The 25,420-nt window shown below is 42.5% G+C and overlaps 1 protein-coding gene across 1 annotated transcript in view; it reads left to right on the top strand.

Moving 5' to 3' along the window:
* dsb (debris buster) overlaps nucleotides 1–25,420 on the top strand; it is an 85,478-nt gene that overhangs the window by 44,764 nt on the left and 15,294 nt on the right. Inside the window, exons 3-6 of the mRNA XM_065231386.1 lie at nucleotides 4,945–5,036; nucleotides 15,232–15,389; nucleotides 16,298–16,436; nucleotides 16,499–16,702. Of these exons, the coding sequence (XP_065087458.1) occupies nucleotides 4,945–5,036; nucleotides 15,232–15,389; nucleotides 16,298–16,436; nucleotides 16,499–16,702 (593 nt within the window). The remainder of the gene's footprint in view (nucleotides 1–4,944; nucleotides 5,037–15,231; nucleotides 15,390–16,297; nucleotides 16,437–16,498; nucleotides 16,703–25,420) is intronic.

Here is a 25,420-nt window from a genome sequence, read left to right as displayed (position 1 = left end):
ACTGTAATGGACTGGAATTTTGAAAGTATAGAAGAAGCATCTCTGCATTTTTACCCTTCTTACAGAGAATTGAAAAATCGACTTTTTTGCTAAGAGCTCACTAAAACTTATTACAGAGCTGCTCGGTGGAGCCAATATTAAGCTGGGTTTAGACAGGGCAAGTCAATTGATCAAGTCAGTTGAATTCAACTGACTTGAACGCAAATTGAACGTGTAAACCATGCCATTCAACTGACTTGATCAACTCACTTGAATTGAAAAAAGTTGTATCAGGCTCAACTTTTCAAGCCAATTGAATTCAACTAAGTTGATCAATTGACTTGCCCTGTCCAAACCCAGCTTTAGTGTGATTTAGTAAACAAAACTAAGGGTGCACAATTCCGATTCTCGAATAGCTTCTACCCATTAATGATGATTGGAAATTCACACAAATTCCAGAGTTCCACCAAGAGAGATTTCATGATTCCGATCCTTATAAATCTTTGAGTAATTTTGAATAATTAATAATTGCTTGAGTAACCCCACAGTAGGCTGACTTCTTCTAATCTACGGAATTGACCTCAAAGAAACCTGGCATCACTGGTGCTCTCGCGTAGGTCACAGCTCCGATGAATCAGCTGTTTTTGGTCAAAACAAAAACTCAATCAAAAACACCCCCTGCTAATGGATCGCGAATTAGATCGTAATTCAGATTCACACCCATGCGCTCCATCCAGCAGGTGGCCAGCATCGAATAATTGGTGGCGAAAACCCACCTCGATTTCGAACCCTCACCAGCCCAGCAGCCAATTTGAGGAACACTCTCGCACAACACTCGATGCTTCGACTTTGTTTTCATTCAATATAATTGCCACATTGTCAGTACTGATCATTTTCATATTCCACGGTTGTATAGTTCAATTATAAACCTTCTGATCGATGAGAAGATGAGAAACGAAACACAGCGACGAGGAGCGCGTAATAAATTTATCGATTGATTTAATTGCTCTGTTGTCTATGACCGTTCGATGGCACTGAGGAATAGTAGATTCTCAATCCTGTTAATAGGTGTCATTTTACATTTTCCATTACATACACGTGTTGATGTACGTGTTCGTTGGTTTATTGACTAACCGGATAATTGGAACTATTCATTAGAATAGTCCCGGACACGCGAAGCTTGTCGCTTGCAAAATGTAGGCTATTATTCAAACGGTTCGCTCATTTCGACGGCTGTAAATGAGTTAATTGACATTAAGTGACGATACAATCTTTCGAAGTAACGGTCGCGAACTGAATTTCCTAAATAACTTCATTAGAAGATCACTTGTTCTCAAAAGATGATACATTGGAAACGCTTGAATGTGCTTATTTTCTGAAAGGGTCCTATTTCCAGTTGTCGATCAAGTGATCAACTTCTAACGGGACCAGTGCAAATACGTACAATCTTTAATTTAATCTGTGCACTTCTGACTGTATGCATCAATATTGTAGATCCACCACTCAGTTGGCGGTAGAAAGTGAATGAAGTTAATCGATTTTTGATCGACAACCGAATAGGACCTATTCAAAAAGGACTCCAGAAAACAGGCTAACATTATTCGACAAAACGCTAAACACAGCCTATTGCTTCAATTACCATCAAAGCAAAGTGCCTAATCGTTAACCACATACCATTTATTGCCCACAATCGTCGAAATTCGAAATGGACAGCCGTACGACGCACACCATATAGCACTCACTACTGCTACAGGCAAGCAAACAGGCAGTACTGCTAAACATACCCTTCCACTCGTTGATGGCCTTAAGGTGCTGCCGCTAATTAGGTTGCCTCAGGTTGCATAAAAAGAATAAAAAGAAAAAAACTGAAATCTCCTCCTCCTTTCCTCGGTTCTACCATCATGGGAAGGTTTATTACATTTGGGTGGAAAAACGAGGTTAGACACTTCTAGCGGCGAGAAGGTGACGAAAGTTCCACCAACCAAGTAGGCAAGGCAACCACCATCAAAGCAAGCCTGCAATCACCATGTGTTGTTGGTAAACCTTCCTAGTATGAAGGTACCGTAAAACGGGGTAGGTTAGGTTAACTTTTTTTTTATAAGGGAGGCTTTCAGCCAGGGGCTGGTTCAGCTCCGATAAGGCGGAGTAGCTTTGATAGTTATTATTAAGTATATTCTAAATATTTTTTACAATAAATCAGGTTTTTCTATTTTTTTTTTCTTCAACCAAGTACTGAGGATCTTTGAGTATATTCGTTAGTTAGGGGAATTTACGTTTTCTCGGCAACCTAAGCAGCGACCTTCTTTCTATAGCCTTTTTCTCTAAGGAACGCACACATATGCAGTATTGGTTTGTTTACAATCTTTTGCTGCCAGCTGCTCTAACAAGTTCAGTCGAAAGAATTGTCAAAAACTGTTTTGAAACGCTTTTACAAAGCTCCAATCTTCTCTAGTGAGAGCGAGTATTGTCGGCAACCAGTTTTTCTTCGGCAACCGTTCCATTTGAACTGCATGTAAATCTGCTATTCTATTATCGGCAACTCGAAATCAGCTACAATTGGTAGTGCGTGTGTTGCATTTCAAGAAAACGTTGCTAGATTGCTTTTTCTCAGTGGTAAAAATATAGTCAAATTGAAGCTGAAAGCATAAAGAATCGTTTGCATGCATTCAGCGAAGTGTTTTCGTAAGAAAATCCAGTGAAAATAGTGTTTCAATTTGTGTTGCCGAAAATAGTCTGTCATGCCGAAGCCGTCATTTCCCCTATATGTTTAATGGGAATTATTGCATACGCACTTTTTTTTGTCTTATGACCCAAACATCAGTTTTTTATTTTATTTTGGGTTACTTTGATAATACTCGATGAATGAAGAAAAACATGGGTGAATCTCCAACAATTAAATAAATATCAAACTTTGAATGAGTACATCATTAGGAACATAATAATCAATAAGAAGACAACTTTGAATTTGTGATGACTATATCTGAAATACATTTAATAAGTGATTGTTTCAGTGCTTTTTCATTCAAGCGAAACCCAAGAAAACTTTTTTTTTCAGATATTAGTAAAATATGTAAAACAAACTATATAAAATTATATACGATACCCTAAGCTACAAAATGGAACCAATGTTTCCAATTTGAAAATAGTGCAGTGAGTAAATTGAATCATTATATTCTACTATCAAAGATACCTCGTTTAACGGTACTCCTAGCTGCATACCTAGCAGGAGACCACAAGATTAGAAAATCTTTCACTGAAACATGTTTGTCAAGAAAGCTCCTTAGTGTGGGTAGGTTGGCTAAGGTGGGTAATACGCCCCACTTCCAACAGCGTTTGTTTATGTGTTTTTATAAACTTATTCAAAGGTTGTTCACCCAGTATTACTAGATGAACTGCTGAGCTATCATTTGGAAAACTGTTCATACCAATTGTTCTTTGAAGAGTACGAGAAAAAGGCCGTTGATGATATTACCCGAGGTGCGTATTACACCCAGTTCCCCCACGACACACTGCGACTTGAGTTGTGGTAGGTCAGCCCTGGCCACACCAATTAGAGCCTTCTGAGTCTGACTGACTGACTGGTTTAGCATGCTTTCATTATGCAACCGATCTTAAGACCACGGAGGAGAGGACCGTAAGAAGCTGAAACGCTACACCATTGACGACTACGACTATGACGACTTGATGCTACCAACAACAAAAACAACAACAACAGCAACCAAAGAATGTGACAGTGCAAAAGATTAATTCAAATCAATTACCCGCCCGGTGTGTGTAATATGATAGGCTTTTTCATCGCTTCGAATAATAAAAATAGGGTCTTTGTTTCTAATCTTGGCCTACGAATCTAAAAATTGAGCCCATTGGTAAAAATCTCCGTTTCTTAAATGTTTCATTGAACAATGATGCATCAACTTGGACAATACAAATGGCAATTATTGATAACTAATGAACCGTTCATCAAAAAAAGCCTTATTTCGGAATTTATGCTTGGGTATTTAGGCCGACATAAGGGACATCAACCCTAGGTGTCCACAGATGGTACCATCCCAAAGACGAAGCAGTACCCGTCGTTCATGGGTATCCATTACCGCCGACGCAGACACGACAAGAAGAAGGTGGCACCTAGCAAGAAGATCTTGGCTGTAAAGAAAAACCACTTTTACTCCTTAGGTGTCTCATATCTCACGAAGTTGTCGGTGCGGCCACTGTAAAGAAGGCAATCGCCATTCATGGTTTTGTTTTTTTGGTCCCAGTAATGAGATGGCGATATCCAGTTTTTTGTTGTTTGCATGGTTGAGAAGGTGGATTAGAGTGAAAACACAGAAGCCTTGTTTATCGACAAATCAGTCGAAAACAAACAAGCACTTTTTCCTGTAAAACAGTAAGCGGTGAGCGGTCCGACTTTCAATATAGTACCGTTGTACTCCTTTATTACAGTACCGCAAACGACGTACTAGATTATTGGAGTTCAACGGTACTAAAATCATGTCTGTCGATGGTATTACTAAGAGTTGTAGTTTGGAGCAACGGGCAAAACAACTTAAATATATTTGCAAACGTTATCAAATGTTTCAAAAGATCATTGAAAATATTGAAGTATAGAATATAGAGCTTTTTGTGCTGAACAATGTTTGTTCTATGAATATATTTTCTGTTAAAAATGAAAATACTGTGGGGAACGACTTTAGCCCCCCTAATCCTATTCCAAGCACCGGGTTTTTCTAAAGAAAATTATTCAGAAATCTATCTCAAAGGTTGCTATATGATGTGAAGCAAAAAATGAGCGCTGTAAGTTATTATTTGCTCCATGCTTGGAATGGAGTTCTGCACCCTATCAACAAATATCTTAATATATGCAGCCAAGAGTCTTGTTCCCAGGTTCGGAATGCACGTGATACTGGCATTTTAATTAATTGCAAAGCATTTTATAATGAATATATTCTTACTATTGTTTCATTCCAGATCGCATAGCAGTAATTATATTCGGGATAGCAACCCTCATAGCTGGTGTGATATTATCTTCGGTTCCTTGGCTAAATATTTTTATTATGAAGGTAAGTTAATATCTACTTTATTTTTAAAAGACTGAGGTTTGAATACGGCAGCCTATTAAACATCCATTATAAAAGGATAAAACAAATAATTGTTGCAATAGGAAATCACTTTTTAGCCGCTTTAACTAATAAAAAGAGCAACAAACAAATTGTGGTAGCTTAGCGTTTTAGACTTTGCTCATAGTACAGTGGGGCGAGGGTGGACATAATATAAAAAAACACACACACATTTTTGTCGAATACAGCAATATGGTATCTCGTAAAGATCACTCGATATTGCTGATTTTCTCTATAAAATACGCCCTTTTCAAATTTTAATTGCTCAGCATGGGGCAAATCCACACAAATTTCTAAGCAAAGATTTCAAAGGGCACAACTTGAAGTATATAGGGTGTCCCAGAATGTTGAGCTGTTCAGTCCGTATTTTCGCTCGAGATCTCGTTTCTATTTTGTTTCATTTTGTGTTGTCGCGTTGCACCGTGGAAGTGTCGCCACCTTCTCGCGCTCTGGCAAGTTTACTTGAACTTGCAAAAACGAAACAAATGGTGCGTAAACGTGCCAATGAGACAGCAGCGGGCCCTTCAAAGAAGATGCTAATCAAGCCCAGCGCGTCGCAGGATGACGCCGGTAAACGGGTACTGCAAGCCAACCAGTATGCAGTACTCCCGGAAGAAAATAGCGATGGTGACGCCGTTCCCATTGCAAGAAAAGAGCGGATTCCCCCGCTTTTCACGCCGGTGAAGGATGTTGCCAAGCTAGGTGCCGAACTGGCAAAACACAAGCTGCTGCCTCGCTTCAAGCTTTGCAGCATCGGTACCAAAATCATGTGCTCCAGCCTGGAGGAGTACAAACAAATAAGATGTTTCCTGAAGGACAACAACGTGGACTTCTTGACGCATGATCTGCCATGGAGCAAGCCACTGAAGGTGGTTTTGCGTGGATTACCGTTGGTCGAGGCGGTTGCGGTGAAATCCGAGCTGGAGCGGCTGAGGCCGTGTTCCAGATGAACCGGCGTTCCAACAACAATACCAGCTTCCGTGACCAGTTGTTCCTGGTGCACTTCACGAAGCGATCCACCAGTCTTGCGGCTCTGAGATCGAAAATCCGGGACCTGTTTCAGGCAAGGTTGCAAAGACTCATTTCAGCTAAAATAATGTTCTTCAGAATAATAAAACCAAAAGATGGTATGATGGCATGTTTTACTTGTAACTTACAAGAAGAGGTTACAAAGTATGCGTTGGAAACATAAAACCTGTAAATTTTGCTTTCTATGAGTCACAATCAGCGATTTGCTGATCGCTGAGTGAGTGAGTGAGTGAGTGAGTGAGTTTGTGAAAAATCGCTGATTGTGACTCTCATGAAGTGAAATAAACAGGTTTAATATGTCAAACACATTCTTTGCAACCTCTTCTTGTATCCTACCAATTCAAAATAATTATTTCATAATTTAGAAAAACATTGTTTTAGCTGAAATGAGTCTTTGCAACCTTGGTTTCAGGTCATCATCAGTTGGGAGCATTCCAAACCCCAACATCGTGATGTTACGCAGTGTATGAACTGCCTCTCCTATGGCCATGCCACCAAAAACTGCCATATGAAGACAAACTGCGGCAAGTGTGCTGGAACTCACTCAACTGCGTCCTGTGAGCAAGTCGATAAAATCGAGCCAACGTATGTCACCTGCGGTGGAAACCACCAAACCTCCAATCGCGGATGTCCCAAGCGACTGGAGTTCATTAATATCCGTCGGAAGGCTACAATTAACAACCAGCTCGGTCGCCTCCGTAATCATCGTTCACCTCCTGTACTCACGGAAGTCCAGTACCCAGCCCTCCAGCCCCGTCGACATGTTCCGAACCTAGTCCCACTTCCGCTCAACAACCAACAAGCCAATCCTGCGAGTATCCAAATGGTACCCAACAGTCGGAAAGTTCACCATCGTCTCGCTGCTGCTGCGGCCCAGCCAATTCCAGGTTTATCCACCGCCCCTGGTTTATCATACGCTGGTGCTATCTCAGGTGAACCTGTCGACGATTCTCCGTTCACCTCGGAGGAACTTGTGACGCTCGTGGCCGAGGTCATCATCATCATGCGCACATGCAAGACTCGATCTGAACAACTACACGCTGCCCTGTCCCTTGTCACTAAGTATGGACCGTGAAGCCATTAAGATCGTAAATTGGAATGCTTGCTCTTCGTCTTTCTTCCCGAATTTCGGCTCGTAAGGCTTGACCGCACCAGCTCCGGGGGAGGGGGAGTGACCATCACTGCGAGACGGAACATCAGCTACCGGCTACTACCAAGCTTCCAGCTGAAAATTATTGAAGCCATCGGAGTGGAGGTGAGCAAATCGCTTGGTCCAATCACCATTATCGCGGTCTACTGCCCCAAGCAAACCAACATTAGGGACGGTTTGGCCGCAGACCTCCGAAGAGACACCATCAAACTAACACGACGGCGGCATAATTTCGTCATCGCTGGCGACTTGAACGCCAAGCATCAAGCCTGAGGCAATAGTCGGCGAAACCAGAACGGCACAATCTTATACAACGATCTGCTGGAGGCCCACTACAACATCCTGTGTCCGGACACTCCCACCCGGTTGAGTCGATCTGGAGCTCATGCTACCATCGACATCTTCATCAGCAACATATTGGCGATAACATCTCTCAACCTATCGCCTATCAGGAACTGAGCTCGGACCACTATCTGGTGGTGGCTGAAGTAGGTTCCTCGGCCAATAGGTTTCAAGTTTCCCGGCGAAATGATGCTCCCAGCACCGCCCGTCATCCAATCGGACAGCATACCGAAGTTTTCCAACTTTCTCCGAAATCTTTCCAAACTTCCACTTGTCAGCAGACAAGAAATCTCGAACACGCACACGATCACCACATCTTCGCCGCCGGGTAAAGCAGGTGCATAAGAACGCCTATCAATGGTTGTTGGGTTCTGCCCTGACCGGCGATTTGCGACCTCTGTGCACCTGAACTCCGATTCTTACCTCCACGCGGTGCCCGGTGTGGTTGCTGGCGGTGATATTTGCCGTCAGTAATGCGAACAAGAACGGAGGATCATCGTTGTCACCAAAGCACTACTGTCAATACATCGGTAGTGCCCGTGATGACGATGACAGAGCAAAAAGGTTAAATCCAACTTTAAGTAGCCTGTGTTTATCGCTACCTGGTTACGACTTGGCCGTCCTGAATGAACTATCTCCACCTCCTCAAGGTGGTTTGTTTAAAAGGACGTTAATAAATGGAAGCACATCTTCGCACTAACGACTTCGTTCTTCGGTAGCATTAAGTCAATTCTTGTTGATTGTCCTGTCGTAGGATGTATCATCTTCTGGTATACCAATATTATTATTGCAGAGTTCCACATTCAGCTGCGTCTTCGTGCAGTTTAGCGACTTCAGTTTCTGCTTCATTGTTTGCACATAGCGCTCAGCTTGCCCATTTGTTGCAGGGTGATAGGGCGCTCCCATCTTGTGAACTGTACCGTTCATCAGTAGGAACTGCTGAAATTGCTCGGATGTAAACTGAACACCGTGATCGCTCACAAGCACCGACGGTATTTCAAAAGTACTGGAAACATCCAGATTGTGCTATCGGTAGTGATGGAGCTACATACTCAAACCTCCGGCCATTTGGTATAGGCATCGACCAGAATGAAAATGTATGTGTCCATTAATGGTCCCGCGAAGTCCACATGAACTCTTTGGAACGGTGCAGTAGGGGTTTCCCAGCGGTGTAATGACATCTTCGCCGGCACGGGTCTCACCGACTGGCATTCGACACAGCTTGCGATCATCTCCTCAATAGCACTGTCCATTCCGATCCACCAGCAATATCCTCTCGCTAATGACTTGGTCCGCGTTGTTCCAAAGTGCGTAGAATGCAGCTCCTCGAGAACTTGCTTCCGTAGAGAATGTGGCACATACACCCGTATACCACGCAGCAGACAGTCTTTTTTTAGAGTGAAGTCGCTCTGGTCAATTCCAAATCGATCCTTTCGATCCTTCGACCAGTACACCGTATTTGACTCCTTGAATTAAATTCCTTACGGTTGAATCTTCAGCAGTTGCTTGAACCAATTCAGGAACAGTAAGTGGAAGTGTTTCGATTTGGTACATTTCTACTAAGTCCGACTCTTTGATCACGTTATCTGCGTCAGCTAATTTCAGTGGAATCCGAGACAAAGCATCTGTATTGGCATGGTTCGCCGACCTTCATAATCAAATGACTGCAGCTAGGTTGCATAGTGCTTGATCCTAAGGGCGGATATAATAGGCAATCATTTGTGCTCCCCGAATATTTTGATTACTGCTTGATTGTCTGTAACCAAAGCGAATCTGCGACCGTACAGAAATTGGAAACATTTCTTGAAGCCAAAAATTATCGCGTACGCCTCTTTGTCCACGTTTAGGTATGCTGGTTGGGTTCGATTCAGCGTTTGGGATGCAAACTGATTCGGACGCTCCGAACCAACTGGGTAGATGTGGCTAAGTACGGCTCCAACTCCGTATGGCGATGCATCGGTAGCCAACAGCAGGGGCAACTCGGAAGAACAATGTACGAGGCAGGTTTCCGCTTGCATTTGTTCCTTCACAGCGTGACAAGACTACTCACATTTCTTACTCCATACGAACGGCACAACGTTTTTTAGAAGGTTGTTCAGGGGATAGAGCACAGTACTCAGGTTCCGGAAAAATCTACCATAGTAATTGATAAGACCAACAAATGAACGTACCTCGTCCTTGTTTTCCGGTCTCCCCATCTCCTGGATTTCCTCTACTTTTTTCTGGATCTTGTAGATGCCCTTACAATCGATCAGATACCCGCAGTACTCTACCACGTCCGTAAAAAAATCGCATTTGTCACGGTTGACTTGAATGTTATTTTCATCCAGACGGCGCAATACTTCCTTCAATCGACGCAAATGAGTCTCGTCATTATGTCCAGTGATCTTGATGTATGTATGTATGTATGTATATACACGGCGAATGAGAACGATTCAAATTTGAGATTAGTTCACTCATAATCGCCAAAAGTGCAGGAACCAGCTGGCTGGCATGCCGCCATGTTATTGAAACCAACATCTGAAACGTCACAATTCCAGTGTGAACTGCAAAAATGGCGTGACTGAATTGTCTTATTTTTATCAAATGAAATTATTTTCCCTTTTATGCCATAGAAATGGTTGACTTCGTGGAAGAAAATCAGAAAATAATATTTTATGAGTCCTACGTTTATTTTTCACAAAATGTAAGCAAAAATATTAAGAATATCCATAATATCAGTCACGCCTTTTTTGAAATTCTGGCTTGAATCTTCTATTTGTTTACAAATTATGAGCTGTCAGTGGGGCCCGCAATTCGCGGGTCCGCAGCGATGTTAACTCTTTTCAAGGCAAGGCAAACAAGATAGGGATGCCAGCTAGCTGGCAGGAACTCAGCGATGAGTAAAATTTGTCTCATGGTTTCCTGTGGAAAACCTAAAAAATCTGCCGGAAAATGAGGAAATTGACGAAAATTTTATTCAGTCTCGGAGTAGTACCAATAGACTGAGTGAATCCAATCTTTACTTTTCTCAAATTCGGGAATTTTTCCCTGGAAAATCCTGGAAAAACCTGGGAAAACATGAGGCAAATTAACTCATCGCTGAGTTCCTGCACTTTTGGCGATTATGAGTGAACTAAACTCAAATTTGAGTCGTTCTCATTCGCCGTGTACAATCCAACTTCCACTGTGCGGCAGTGTTTTTATGGAAGAAAAATGTTTGCAATATAATCTATTATTATCTTATACTGATCCCATTGCAATCAATTTTAGCCCGGAAGTTGAAAGGTGATAGCTCTGTTGAGATTCAGTAACCCATTTCAGAATGCCTGGTCACTCACGTCCATTCCGAGGTTACTTTCACTTACAACAAGCCCCGCATACACGTAGTACCGATATAAAATATATATTGGTACTGCGTGTACTCTTCCATCATTCCATCATCAAAGCAATTCCTGCTTTGTAGTTGCCACGTATTTAGTAGGATGCATGTCATATTCTTATATCTAGTTGTAATCAGTTAGATCGCGCCGCTTATGTATTGTGTCCTTGCTGCTGAATTTTTGTCATCTCGATTCTCGTTGAGGCCTGTGGAATAATAGGCATCTGTAGTGGAATACTCTTCTCTCTCTTTCTCTATCACTTTTCGATGTTTTTCGTATGTCTTCTTGGCTCGGAAGTATCCTAGTTTAATCGGGGGACAGAACGCCAACACCAAAAACGAAAACTTTTCTTTCGGAAGCGGAGACGTAGCACCGAACACGCGAAAAGAAAAACCGACCAAATCACAAACCAGCAAGCGCTACTCTACAGCAACAATTCTATTTGTACCAAGTTCTAATTCGGGAGTTTTCACAATAATGTTCAGAATCTTTTATGTTATTCATTTATTTTTGCATTGGTACCTACCAGCCAAAAAAGGACGCGGAAAACACAAAATTTGTGACAGCGAATTTAAAACCAACCGTTCTCGGGCAGAGCCTACTGCGCACTTTTTTATGTCCAGTGATCTTGATGTCATCCAAAAAATACACTGACACCCTCGATTCCTAGCAGCGATGCCTCCATTTGTCGTTGCCAGATGGCAACGGTAAAAATCGTCATATCCGCGTCGTCAATACTTCGGCCATCACTAACGGTGTAGTAATGATCACCAGGAAGAGTATTGTAATCAAATTTAACGTATGATTCATCGTCCATAATCACGTACATCGATTTTCCGCACAGCAATTGGTCGTATAACTTCCGAGCCCTCGGTTCTGCTTCTTAAACGTCTTTAGACCCATTCTTGCCTTGGCCCGCTGGATGTTACTCTTCGAGGATCCCACTTTTTTAGCCACGTCTCGAACCGAAGCACTTTTCTTGCGAGTGAAAGCTTGCACGATTTTCCGGTCCAGATTTCGGTCAACAGTGTTCGGTTTACGTCCACATTTTTGTTTGTCCTGGAAAGTTGCTTCTTCACCATACTTCCGAATCGCGTTTCGAACGGCTCCGATGCTTAAGGCCGGCGCACAATGGATAAGTTTTCGGGTTTTTTGACAGTTAGCCCATGCATTATCTGTCAAAAAACGCCAGCCTTTAACCTTCCAATTTCGCTAATTGACTTAGAAAAAAATGTTAAGGATAAGGTCTGGAACGCGCAAAAATTGGTCAATTCAAATTGGTGTATTTCTGTTAAAAATGCATTAAAAAAAACCTGAAATGCTGCATTCGGAAGTTGAGTGGATATACAATGGTTGCTATGATGAGTTTTCACCGTTTGCTCTCCAGTTTTCAAAATGACGTCCAAGCAAGAGGAGCAGCGTTGCTTGCTCGCGCAGCAAGATAATCCGGCTTTTCACACGCCAAGTTGGCAACATTGCTGGATATGGCCAAAACGACCGTGACAAACGTTTTAAAAGTTTCGTCCGTCAGCGGTGGCAATCGTAATCCGGACGTGGCAGTGACGACGAAGAAGGTGGTGGTGAAATATAAGCGGAATCCTAACCTCTTCATCCGGGACGTCGCTGGAAAGCTCAATGTCTCCCATACTACTGTGCAGCGGGCCAAGTGACTCCCCCCCCCCCCCCCCCAAGTGTCCAAAAATGTGTAACAAACCCTTTTGTTACGCCCGCTCAGCCCACAAGTGACTCTAACCACACTCTGGGTCGGCTTCTTTTTGCGAGATTAGAGGAAAAACCGCAAGACAATTAATTTGCTTACTGACGGCGATTTATTTAATTTTTGCCCTAAAGCTGGGTTTAGACAGGGCAAGTCAATTGATCAACTCAGTTGAATTCAATTGGCTTGAAGAGTTGAGTCTGGTTCAACTTTTTTCGATTCAAGTGTGTTGATCAAGTCAGTTGAATGGCATGGTTTACACGTTCAATTCGCGTTCAAGTCAGTTGAATTCAACTGACTTGATCAATTGACTTGCCCTACCTAAACCCAGCTTAACGGTCCCTAACAGCCCTATCTCTTCCTATCAATAAATACTCACAGTTTCACCACACACAAGTGTCAGTGTCGGGCCCGTCGATGGACGTTAGCTGGCTGGTTAAGTCACGGCTGGCACGAGGACTCCGTGCCTGGTTGGGTGCTACGGACTTTGTCTCCTTCCTTGTCGTTCACGCCAATCGTGCCGAATGCCCCGATTGCGCCGTTCACGTCGATTCCGCGGATCTGGCTTCTCCGAATCTGGTGGGATGGTAGCGCCAATCATGCCGATTGCCCCGATTGTACCGTGTACGTCGAACACGCTTATTGTGGAGATTGCACTCGTCTGGTTCCCCGGGACGTAGATGGTTCCAAGCCGACACGTGTTACGACGGGACTACCCTCAGTGGAGCGTTGATTCGCAGACTTATTGTTTGGCTTCGTCCACTTGATGACGGTGTCGCTTACCGTTTTATTCCAGTATCGCAGTCGATCGTGGTTCACAGAACTTTTCCACCACTTAACTTGGTTTTGGTTTTCTTCGAGAGCTAAGGTCTGGATGCTTTTCTGGTGCTCAAGCAAGTGACCGAGCCAATATATTTGCAATCCTCATGAACGGGCGAATAGGCCTTTTTCTGTGGTTGTTGTAGGTAGCATCCACCCATCAGGCAGTACTGCTACCAAAAATACCAGCGTTTATGGGTGTATTGTGGGTGTGTCGTGTTGTTGAGGCTGCGTACAAAACCTTCACAGTGTGTTGTGTTTTTTTTTTTTAATTTAGTCGTTAGCCGTCGTTTGCCTCCTAGATTAATTTTGCATGATACCTAGTTTAATTTATTTGTTTGCATGAATTTTATTATTTATATAGCTTTTATATTTATTATTTTAGTTTGAATTAAGTCCCTATCTAGCTAGTTAAGGTTTTATTTAACAAATCCCCATTTGTGGTAAGGATACTATGGACTGAGTGAACTAGCGGAGTGACTTGTCACAAATGCCTGGAAAAGCGGCTGCTACCATTTCTAGAGCAACATAATAGACCTGTTTTGTTCTGGCCGGACTTGGCGATCTGCTCCAAAAGACAATCGAGTGGTACGATACGAACAACGTGGGTGTGGTACCCAAAGAACACAACCCTCCCAATAGCCCAGAACTCCGCCCTATCGAACGGTATTGGGCCTTGGTCAAACGGAATCTCAAAAAAAAAAACTAATGGAAACAAAACATGGAAAACGAGCAGCAGTTTAAATCTAACTAGCGTTCGGCGGCGAATAAGTTCGATGAGACCACTGTGCAAAATTTAATGGAAGGGGTTAAGCGGAAGGCACGGCAGTTTGGCAAACCAAAAGACCATTTTTTCCATTGGATATATGAATTGAACTACCAAAAGAAAAATACGAAGATTTTTATGATATGAATTTTGACTGAAAGAAACGATTTTTTATCGACCAATTTTTGCCCGTTACAGTCTTTAGTACACCATTTGTGCACGATCTATTTGCGCTTTTTCGAAGAAATACTTCGCATTGTCACGGAAATGTAAAGAACCGACACTTGCGATACACGAAACTGTTGGTCGAAATGTAAACATTCATAATTCAGGGTGATAATCAGCTGTTTAAACGTCATCTAAAACAAGCAGGGGTGTTCCAAAGTCGTGCTTAGACAATCTGGGACACCCTATATTATACGAAAAAATTAGAGATCTTCTATTTTTAAAACTCAATTTAGTTACTTTGCTCGGGTTTTTACTTTATTGTTTCAATCAAGACCACTTAGTTGTACTTAGAAAAATAAGACATCAACCTAAATGAAATAAAAAACGCTTTTCAGTATACTTGTTTGTAATCATTTTAAAGGTAATTCAGAGAAACATTTTCAAGAGGACAACAATATAAATGGCACCTTAAGAATTCACACCTTGCACTTAAAATGATCATAATTTCCAATAAACCTTCTTCCTCAGGAGCAATAAAATATTTAAAATGAGCAATAGACTAGTGGAAAGCAGCGATTGAAAATTAAAATGTTGCAGGTTTATTGGTAATTTCGCATTAATCTATGGGCGTTTTCCCTTCTTTTAGTGGGCGTTTATTGGGCTGCCATTTAAAAAGTAACTATATCTAGAAAACATAATTGGTAAATTCTCCCGTAACTGACTGAAAATCAGCTTGAATAAACTGCATGTAGCCAATATTTGATCTACTTTCCTTCCTTTTCCAGAATCTAAGACTATGGAACGGCACGATAAGCTTCCACTACTGGCAACGGCCAGGCGTCACTAGGTTAACTAAGGTGTATATTTTTAACGTAACCAATCCGGAGGGCTTCCTCGCCGGTGAAAAGCCAAAACTAGTTGAAGTAGGACCATTCGTTTATAGGTAAGTTCAATTCATATAAATATTCACTTTTGAGTGATGCTGTGAGTTATTTTACCGGAAGGCACAACCTGGGGTTGCAATTTCAATCAATATTTCTCGATCGCTGATTCATAATTGAATCTAAATCTCTAACCGGTCATAGATTGTGAGTGAATACGTGACCACATCTATCCATCACATTAAGATAACATTAAAAACGGGAATTCCCGTTTTCCGAGCAACAATCGTAGCGTGGGACTACGTTTATTATTAGCCCTCTCGAACAATCAAATCCGTAAGATTCCACTACCGCTAGCGAACGAATTAAAGGAAATTTCCTTCCAAACGCAGTAATTATATGCTAATGAAGGCGTGCAGGTTCAGCAGGCAAGCAAACAGTCGGGATTAGTGTCTGACAACAATTACTTTTAAAGGGGGCTTCCTCGTCGTCGCAGTAAAATGTCAGTTTTATAATACACTGTACCCTTACACGTTGTACAGTTAAGGATATTAAAAACAAACATGACCGCAACCATCACCGGTCAATGCCTGCGATCGCCAACTGTCCTTGCTCGTTTGGCATCTGAGTATGATCCGGTGTGTGAGTGAACACGAATAGAGCAATCAAAGTCCATAACCAAGAACGACTCACGAGAGGGAAGGCAATGTCGAAGCTGGCAATGACGCGCCGTCGTTACCAGAGGACCTCAAGGCGAAAAATATCGTTAGGAAAGTGTGCATTGCATACGTAGATGGACGTGGACGGAAAGATGCACAACGATGCATCATCGAACACTGCATATTTGTAATATTATTCACGTACATAAGCCGTTGTCCAACTTGTTTGCTTTGGTGGTCAAAATGATCTACAATCTACATCATTGATTAACGTTAATCTAATATGTTGAATTTTCCGATTGTTGTTTCAGAGAAGATATGGAAAAGGTGAATATCAAGTTCCATGACAACTACACTGTAACATATCAGCACAAGAAAATCTTACAATTTGTTCCTGAGCTAAGCGTAGATAAGAACCAACGAATAACGACACCAAATATCCCACTGCTGGTAAGATGTCCAATGCCCATTCAGTTCAATTTCGACTCAAAACCCACCTACCTCCCCCGCAGACAATCTCCACCCAGAGCAAGCATTTGGGCTACTTCCTGGCAAAGACCATATCGCTGGGCCTGACGGCCACCAAGTACAAGCCGTTCATCTCACTGACTGCCGACGAGCTGGTATTTGGATACGACGACACACTTGTGAGCCTCGCGCATCGATTCTACCCCCGAAATCGACGCCCAATGTCCAAGATGGGCCTCCTGAACGGGGTAAGTGCAACCAGTGCACCGTGCTATACAAAAAAGCCAACATCGCTTCGCCTCGTTCTTTGCTCGCGCCATGTTTCCTTCTTCTACTTCTTTTCCAGGAACAAACGCACACATTCCAGCCATTCCAGGATATGATCCCTCCCGGAGCAACATGGCAGCAACCATCTTCATCTTCAATTCATAGCAATGAACTCAGATATCTCAGTATCGCATCATCCATCCATCGCGACTCAGTGTGGTATCATTTTGTGCTTACGCTTTATAGAAACACCCAGAAAAGAAATGTAGATTATCTCGTAGCTAGAACACACATCTTTCTCCTTTGCCTACCTCCCCGCTTTTTTTTTCTGACAGCTTCTGTGGCCTGCCACCTTACGGTCTCTTGATTGAAGCAAACAATCGAACATAAACAAGCACCCCTTTCGCTGTCTCGGAATAAGTTCCGCATTCGCGCATCTATCCTATCTACTGATCAAGCCTATTACTCATGCCATTTTTACGTCTCGGCAGCATTTCTCATTAATCTGCATTAGCTGATCATACCGTTGTTCTTAGCGGTTGGAAGGGGGGTGTACAGCAAGAACGGCTCGCAGACTCATGTTATTAAAGCCACCCCTCCTCCCGTTCACATGCTCGTGAGCTGTGCTGAGTTGTGGGTGCTATGCACCTCTCAAAAGGGTAGATTGCGCGATGCAGATGATAATTGATCGGAGAGCTGTTGAATTGTTATGCTAAGCTCTATGACAGACGCCGATGGAGCGGAGAGGGTGGTGTAATTGATTTCTGTGCTCACGAACCGGTGTTGATGGTAGTACTCCACGTGAAACGTAAACAATGTAATATTGCGGGTTTACATAATAAACTACCCGATTCATGAAATTACCGCTATTAGGTGTTAATTGAATGGAATGCAAATTCTTTAAAAAAAAAATCAGAACCAAAAAGGCAATGAGACACAGATCAATAACCCAATGTACCACGAAATAACGAAAATGTAACTTTTAATTTACATCGCTGATTTCTCACCAACGATCCCGCAAAGTAAAAACACCATCAGCACCATGAATGTGACTGAAACCCATATAATTTTTCGATGTTTTGCGACTACATAAACTTAAATAAATACGGATAATTTAATGCTAGATTGACAAATATGAGACGGACCGAAAAGGTGTCGATCACATACGTGCTACCAAGGAAAGGAGAGCCCCAATTGGGACCCTACCAGAGCCGGTTTCGATGCATCCAGATGTGGTCAGTGGTGCTAAACATCAAACCTAGGCAAGGTGTAAATGCCCTTCTATGAGAAAAATAATGACGGTCGAAAGGTCAAACGGCACATTTATATGAGAATCTGAATGTGTCCCATCATGCAAAAAATTCTTAATCTTATAGCATAATCATTCAAAAAGTCATTAAAAGTTTGGCGTGGTATGATTTGGTCATATTATTACCCCGATCAATTTACGTTTTCTTCTTTGACATTATTGCGTGCCGACTGCACAGTGGTCCAGGATGGGAATTTAGCAAGAAACAACAAGACTTTCTAGGACTGAGAAGAATTCACTTTATTTGACTCTCTCGTGGTCCCCTGAGTACTTTTACTTAAATTAAATGATCTATATTTCTTGAATTTGTGTGGCTTACATGTATAACTTATCAAGTGACACAGATGCGTCTTTTCAACTTTAGTTCTTTTGAAATTTTAATTATTATTAATTACAGTTCCTAGTCCTATCAGGCCTGTTTAGAGAATAACCACCTTGCTGGGATTGTAAATTTGAAAAAGGAGACTACTTATAACTACTATTTACAACTACAGCTAACCTACAACTACTATATACACCTAATCTACTATATACAAATTGCTTATCAAAGCATGTTCTGATGCATTACATTTTTGCACAAACCTAGTCTTAATGTCAGCAATTTTGAAATGTAATTTAGTAACGTTCGCCTCTAGATGGAGATCGGAAATTTTTGTATCGCAAGGACGATCAAATACCATCCTTAGCACTCTATTCTGAGTGACCTGGATTTTGTTCCTGTGAGTCTGTGCACATGATTCCCACACTGGAGCTGCGTAGAGGATCGCAGGTGCTATGATTTGTTTGCAGACAGCCAATTTGTTCACCCTTGAGAGGGGTGATCTGCGGCAAATCAGCGCATACAGACACCTAACCAAGGCGGAATACTTGACTAAGGTTTTCTCTACATGCGAACGGAATAGGACCTCTTCGTCAAACAACATCCCGAGATAGGTTACTTCAGCGGACCACTCAACCCTTGTGCCATCCATTATTACAGTACAAGAGGGAGCCGGTTTAAGTTTGGGAGATTGCCGATGGAGGAACATTATTGTTTGGATTTTGGAAGCATTGATTTTGATTTTCCACGTGTTGGCATAATCAGCAAAGGCGTCAAGGCATCGTTGAAGCTTGTTTGTTATTTCACGAGGCATCCTTCCCTTGACGGTTATGGCGGTATCATCTGCGAACAGGAAGAACACGCAACCGTTGCCAAAGGGAGGAATTGTATTCGGAAGTGTAGATGCTGTATAGCAAAGGGCCCAACAGACTTCCTTGCGGAACACCCTTTAGGATGGAAAATGTATTTGAATTGCAACCATTCAACGATACCTTGAACGACCATTCCTGAAGGTAGTTTCGGGTGATTTTTACAAGATGTGGTGGAAAGTTGAAGTTACAAAGCTTGTACACAAGTCCGTTGTGCCAGACATTGCTATTTCAACGTCTTACAATGCCATGGCTGTGGGCTTGGATACAGCTTTGTTACTTCGAATGTTATTCATCACCCGAACTAGCTGGTGATTTGTGGAATGCTCCTTCCTAAACCCAAACTGTCAGGTAGGAGAATGTTGTTCTCCTTGACGAACTTAAGCAAACGGTCAAGAATTAGTTTCTCGAACAATTTGTTCAGCGCTGAAAGGAGGCTGATTGGTCTGTAGCTGGAAGGTAGTGATGGATCCTTACCGGGTTTGCGAATTGGTATGATTTTTGCCACCTTCCAGATACTTGGAAAGTAGTGCAGTTCCAAGCATCTGTTGAAGATAGCAGTCAAAAGCGAGTACACTTTCGTGCTCAGCTTCTTCAATACCAAGTTGAATATACATACCATCAAACCCGGGAGCCTTCATGTTCTTGGTGTTTTTCAGCGCTGAGCAAATCTGTTGTACTGTAATCATATCCGCCGGAGGCACGACACAAGCAATAAGCAATAAGCTAATATGCGATATGCAATAAGCTTGAAATGCGAAGAAGAAGAAGAAATGCGATGAAGCGACATGCTTGCCGATCGCATTTGCTTTCTCCTGCGGGGTGATTTTATGCCGATCGTCATCATTTTCGACTCTAAGAGGTGGAACGGGCTTAGGATGAGTCTTCAAGATCTTGGCTACCTTCCAGAATGGTCTGGAGCGGTCGTATAGATTCTGGAAAACGTGCCTGAAACTTTCGTTTCGGAGGGAGACCATTCTGGAAGCAATCTCCTTGTTCAGATCGGCTATTTCACGTTTTTTACACAGATCACCAGTCTTCTGAAACTGGCGTCTACAAACATTTCTTAATCGAATCAATAATTGGGTGTGGGAATCAATGGCAACAAACTTACACCTCACAGGAACTTGACGAACACACGTCTCGTCGGCCCTGGATATGACCTGGTCAAGTGGCGGATTTTCGTCGATGTTCCGGTCAACCACACGTCCAAACTGGACTCAGTTGACGTGGTGGTAGTCTTTTCGTAGGATTGGTGCAGGAGCTATGTTGACGCCAACCTCAGCCACCACCGGTTGGGATCGGAGCTTAAATCGTTGATTGCCACCGGCGTGGATAGCCTGAAGTTTGTTCATGACGGTTGATAGGTCAAACGGCACATTTATATGATAATCTGAATGTGTCCCAGTGAGAAAACTCACTTTATTTGACTTTCTCGTGGTCCCCTGAGTAAAAGTCTCGAACAAATTTATACTCTAACACGTCCTAATTTATTGGTACCGCCCTCTTTATGAATTTTGGTATGTTGTCCCGATATCGGTTATATACTGCCTAACTAAAGTATGTTACGACATTGGCTTACAAGAGTTTTTTTTTGGAAACGATTTCTCGTTGTCTTAACGCTCGTTTGGGTGATTTTTCAAATTGATAACAATCAGGCTAAGGCCTTGTTGTCCTCTGCTGTCCGAAGAAGTCGTCTCCAATCTACTCGATCCATGGCCACACTTCGCCAGCCTCGTAGTCTGCGAAGGGTCCGCAGGTCGCCTTCTACTTGGTCGATCCACCTTGCCCGCTGCGTGCCTCTTCTTCTTGTTCCTGTTGGGTCGCTTTCTAAAACCGTTTTCACTGGGTCGTCGTGCGGCATTCTTACGACGTGCCCAGCCCACCGTAGTCGACAATTTTTTGCAATGTGGACGATGGATGATTCTCCCAGCAGCTGGTGCAATTCGTAGTTCATTCGCCTCCTTCACGTTCCGTCATCCATCTGCACTCCACCGTAGATGGTACGCAACACCTTCCGTTCGAAAACACCAAGGGCGCGTTGGTCCTCCACGAGCATAGTCCAGGTCTCGTGGCCGTAAAGGACCACCGGTCTAATCAGCGTCTTGTAGACAGTCAACTTCGTGCGGCGGCGAATTTTATTCGACCGGAGCGTCCTCCGGAGTCCAAAGTAGGCACGATTCCCTGCCATAATGCGTCTTTGAATTTCTCTCTGGTATCATTTTCGGCGGTCACCAGTGAGCCCAAATACACGAACTCATCGACCACCTCGATTTCGTCACCGTCAATCTGAACTCGGGGTGGGAGGCTAACATTGTCTTCCCTAGAACATCTTCCTTTCAAGTATTTTGTCTTTGATGCGTTGATGGCAAGTCCAATCCGCCTAGCTTCAGCCTTCAGTCTGATGTACATTTCCGCCATAATCTCAAAGTTCCGTGCCATAATGTCAATGTCATCGGCGAAGCCAAGGAGCTGGATGGACTTCCTGAAGATTGTGCCACTCGTGTCTATCCCAGCTCTTCTGATCACACCTTCTAACGCGATGTTGAATAGCAGACACGAAAGTCCATCACCTTGCCGTAACCCCCTTCGAGATTCAAAGGGACTCGAGAGTGTCCCCGATACTCGAACAACGCACATCACTCGATCCATCGTCGCCTTGACCAATCGCGTCAGTTTGTCCGGAAATCCGTACTCGTGCATAATCTGCCATAGCTGATTTCGATCGATTGTGTCGTATGCGGATTGGGTGTTCAATTGTATGTGTATTAAGAAGAGAAGAAGAACGCGATGGAGATCGCTCCTCTTAGAAGTAAAACATATTCATTTAAAGTAAGCAGGATATCACATTGGCGATCCTGCCAGGTATGTAAATCTTGAAGAAGCATGAAATCAAATATGTATTCTCTGGGATTAGTCATGTTTAATTGACTTATAGCTCGTAATGTTCATGAAATAGATCCATCGAATCAAAAAAAACATTGCATGCACTGAGTCTTCTATCTAGGAATAATATCAAAAAAGAGATTATACTGTGTAACAAAGGTTCTATTTACCTGCCCGGTGGATCAATATGGGTTTTTACATTGGCAAGAAGTTTACATGAAAAAGATGGAATTTCACAACACTTTTTTTGTTGTGCTTTGTGTTGCTTTAAAACGGGTACACGACGTTAGGCATACGGTCGTTAGGCATACGGACGTTAGGCATAATGTACGATAGGCATAATGGACGTTAGGCTTAAAGGACGTTAGGCATAATCTTCCCCTATGAATTCCAGAAGGATGATAATGGGGACCGTCTATTGATTGCTGACTTCGGTGACAATAATGAAAGAGCCTTAATTTTTGGAACTCATGAAAACTTGCGACGTCTTGGACAGGCAAAGTATTGGGTTACAGATGGTACGTTTGCCACAGTTTCTTGTTTGCTTGGGCAACTCGTCACTGTTCATGGAAGTATCGCTCCTTCACATCAGCAGACGGTTCCGCTAGCTTTCATTCTGACGACAACAAAAACAGAATCGTTCTATCGATAAGTATGGCAGAAAATCCTGGAAGCAGCAGGTATGTTTTTTTGTTATGTCCATTATGCCTAACGTATTTATGCCTAATAGGGTACACTCCCTTAAAACTGCACCTTTTCCAACTAAGCTAAGGGTGGCACCCTAAATTTTGGTCATATTCCGGAATAATGAAAGACACTATCCATATGTCCATATGTCTGTAAATAAAATTAATATATATTAAGATCGAACAAAATTTTAACCATCAAAATTGCTTTAACTATTTATGTTTGTGTTACTGCTGCTCTCTGCTCGCGACAGTCACGTTGTGTGGGGGTTCACTCAGCATGGAGGAAAGCCGATTTCATGCGCAAAGACTCTTCGATTTGGATGAAACTTTGCACAGGTTTTCGGTATAGTACAAAAATTATGTTTTACGGTGATCATTTGGAGTCAAGCGTAATTTTTCACAAGGGTGTATATCCTTTGGCACACAATTTATTCAATCAATCCTACTTGGACAATCGAGTGTAGAGCAAAACCGTCTAGGAAGAAATGTAAGGCTTTACGAAAAATAGGTGATTAGAAAACAAAAAAGAAAAATCTATCTTTAGCAGACGATTTACTCAACACATTTCGAAACAAATTCTTGTTTGCAATACAAATATCACTTACAAATCTCTATACAGAACAATTATAGCAATTCATACAGAAAGCAACGCATTTAATTAAACCTTATCGGTCGATGTGCTGCTGCTCAGACTTCAATATTTCATCGGCTTCATTTTCCGGTGGTACTCCACAACTTGCAAGAGGTATTCATGTTGTTCGGGATTCTTGGTTACCGAGTTGTTGAGGTCGGAAACAAGCTCTCCAAGAGCCTGAACTCGATGCTGCTCTGACGGGAACTTTATCCTCGCTGAGTTTGCGTCGTTTTCCGGATTTTTCGATCGTTTTTTTTATCATTTAAAGCAGCTAGCATCTTTACTTTTTCGTCTATTTCAACTTTTGAATCGAAAAAAAGCAAGGTCACGATCCATTCCGATAAGTACCATAGACGACTTTTGAAGGCTTTCATGGCAATCAAAACGTAATGTTGGTCGTGAAAGTTGTGGAGATCTGCCTAAAATTCCAGATTCAAAAGGTATATTTCGCAACCCATCCACCTGAGGCTACCTGTCTTGCGGAATCTTAATCCTTTGGGAAGTAATCCACCCAAAAACACTCGAAGGTTTTCCAAGTAGGATAGATTGAATAAGTTGTGTGCAGGCTTCCGGAAATCTCACGCGTACGCAAATGCGACAGCGAGCTGTGAGACGGAGCGTCGCATGACTCTCAAATCCATGGTGTGCTACATTAATTGTACAAAAGAGAGACCAGAACGATGCGCGCGACAAGCTACACGCTCTCAACAAATTCGAGCGTTTCAATTTTGTTTTGTCTCATCGCATTGCTCTCTCAATTCGACGCATGTATTCAATCACATGTGACTGTTTCATTGAAACATCTCAATGCGCTCTCTCAGGGCGCCATCGCCGTGCGCTGTTTCGCATGCCTTGACTCTCGCGGTCCCATCATATGTGATGTTGTCGGGTGACGAGAGAAGGGACTGCAAGGGTTTGTTCACAGAATACTTGTGTGCCCTTTTCACATGTGGCTTTTGAAATGGGGTGAAGTTTTTAGATGGTTCCAGAAATATCTTCTAGTATAGATTCAAGCAGGCTCAACACATGGTTCTAGAGATATACTGGAATCACCGTAAGATCACCACTCATGCTCCTAGGAAGACGCAATTGCTTGTCGAAAGGATGCTAAAGGAAGGTAAAGGAAGACTCCGTGAGCGGTGGATGGCAACGTTACGGTAGTTGGGATACCGTTAGCATCTTAGCACCCCAAATAATACCGGAATATCTCTGGAACTATGTGTCCTTCAACAAGTCTTTATGCGGAAATCTTCTAAAATACATTTTTTGGAAGCCTCTGAAGTTTTCAGCCCATTTGGTGGAAAAATATGGTCGGCGTTAAGTCAGAAAGGACTAAGTAGCAAAATAAAAACAAAAAATGAGTAAATGATATCATAAGATCAAGAATTCCCTCAGCTACAGTTCACTGTTTCAGCTAGCTATTTTTCAAGTTAATCCTTTAATCAACGAAAATTGCCGCTAGAAAAACTTTGTTGGTCATAGCCATCTGATAGCCATTCTCCATGTTCGATAAGAGTGTAGTAGCTAGGTCGCTTTCCATCGTTTTCAAAACAAAACAACACTTTTCCCACATCAAGAACACGAGTTGGTCTTCCAGTTGAGTTTGTTATTTCGATGTCGCATTGAAAAACGCATGAGCTTCGGCTCACGCGACGTCGCATGATACTCGTTCTCATGAAACGCATGCATCCGGAAATGTGCTGTGCTTACAAAACAGTGCGACACACAGACATTATGAGAATGCGAGATGCGACAAAACTGAAGAGAGAGAAACAGAGTGCTACAAATCTCTTGCGCATGAAACTGCTATGACTATGAGACTATTCGTATTGCGTCTCGCATACGGTAGCGCGCGCACTGGAAGCCTGGTTGTGTGCCAATGCAAATATACCCTTGTGAAAAATTATGCTTGTTTCCAAATGACCCCCGTGAAACATAATTGTTGTACTATACCGAAAACCTATGCAAAGTTTCATCCAAATCGAAGATTCTT

The sequence above is a fragment of the Ochlerotatus camptorhynchus genome, unplaced genomic scaffold (genome assembly GCF_037179485.1).
Source record: "Ochlerotatus camptorhynchus isolate MF236.1 unplaced genomic scaffold, CSIRO-AGI_Acam_v1.1 ptg000353l, whole genome shotgun sequence".
In the NCBI taxonomy this organism is placed as follows: domain Eukaryota; kingdom Metazoa; phylum Arthropoda; class Insecta; order Diptera; family Culicidae; genus Ochlerotatus; species Ochlerotatus camptorhynchus.
The sequence above is the reverse complement of the archived record's forward strand: the minus strand, read 5'-3'. Positions and strand labels throughout refer to the sequence as shown.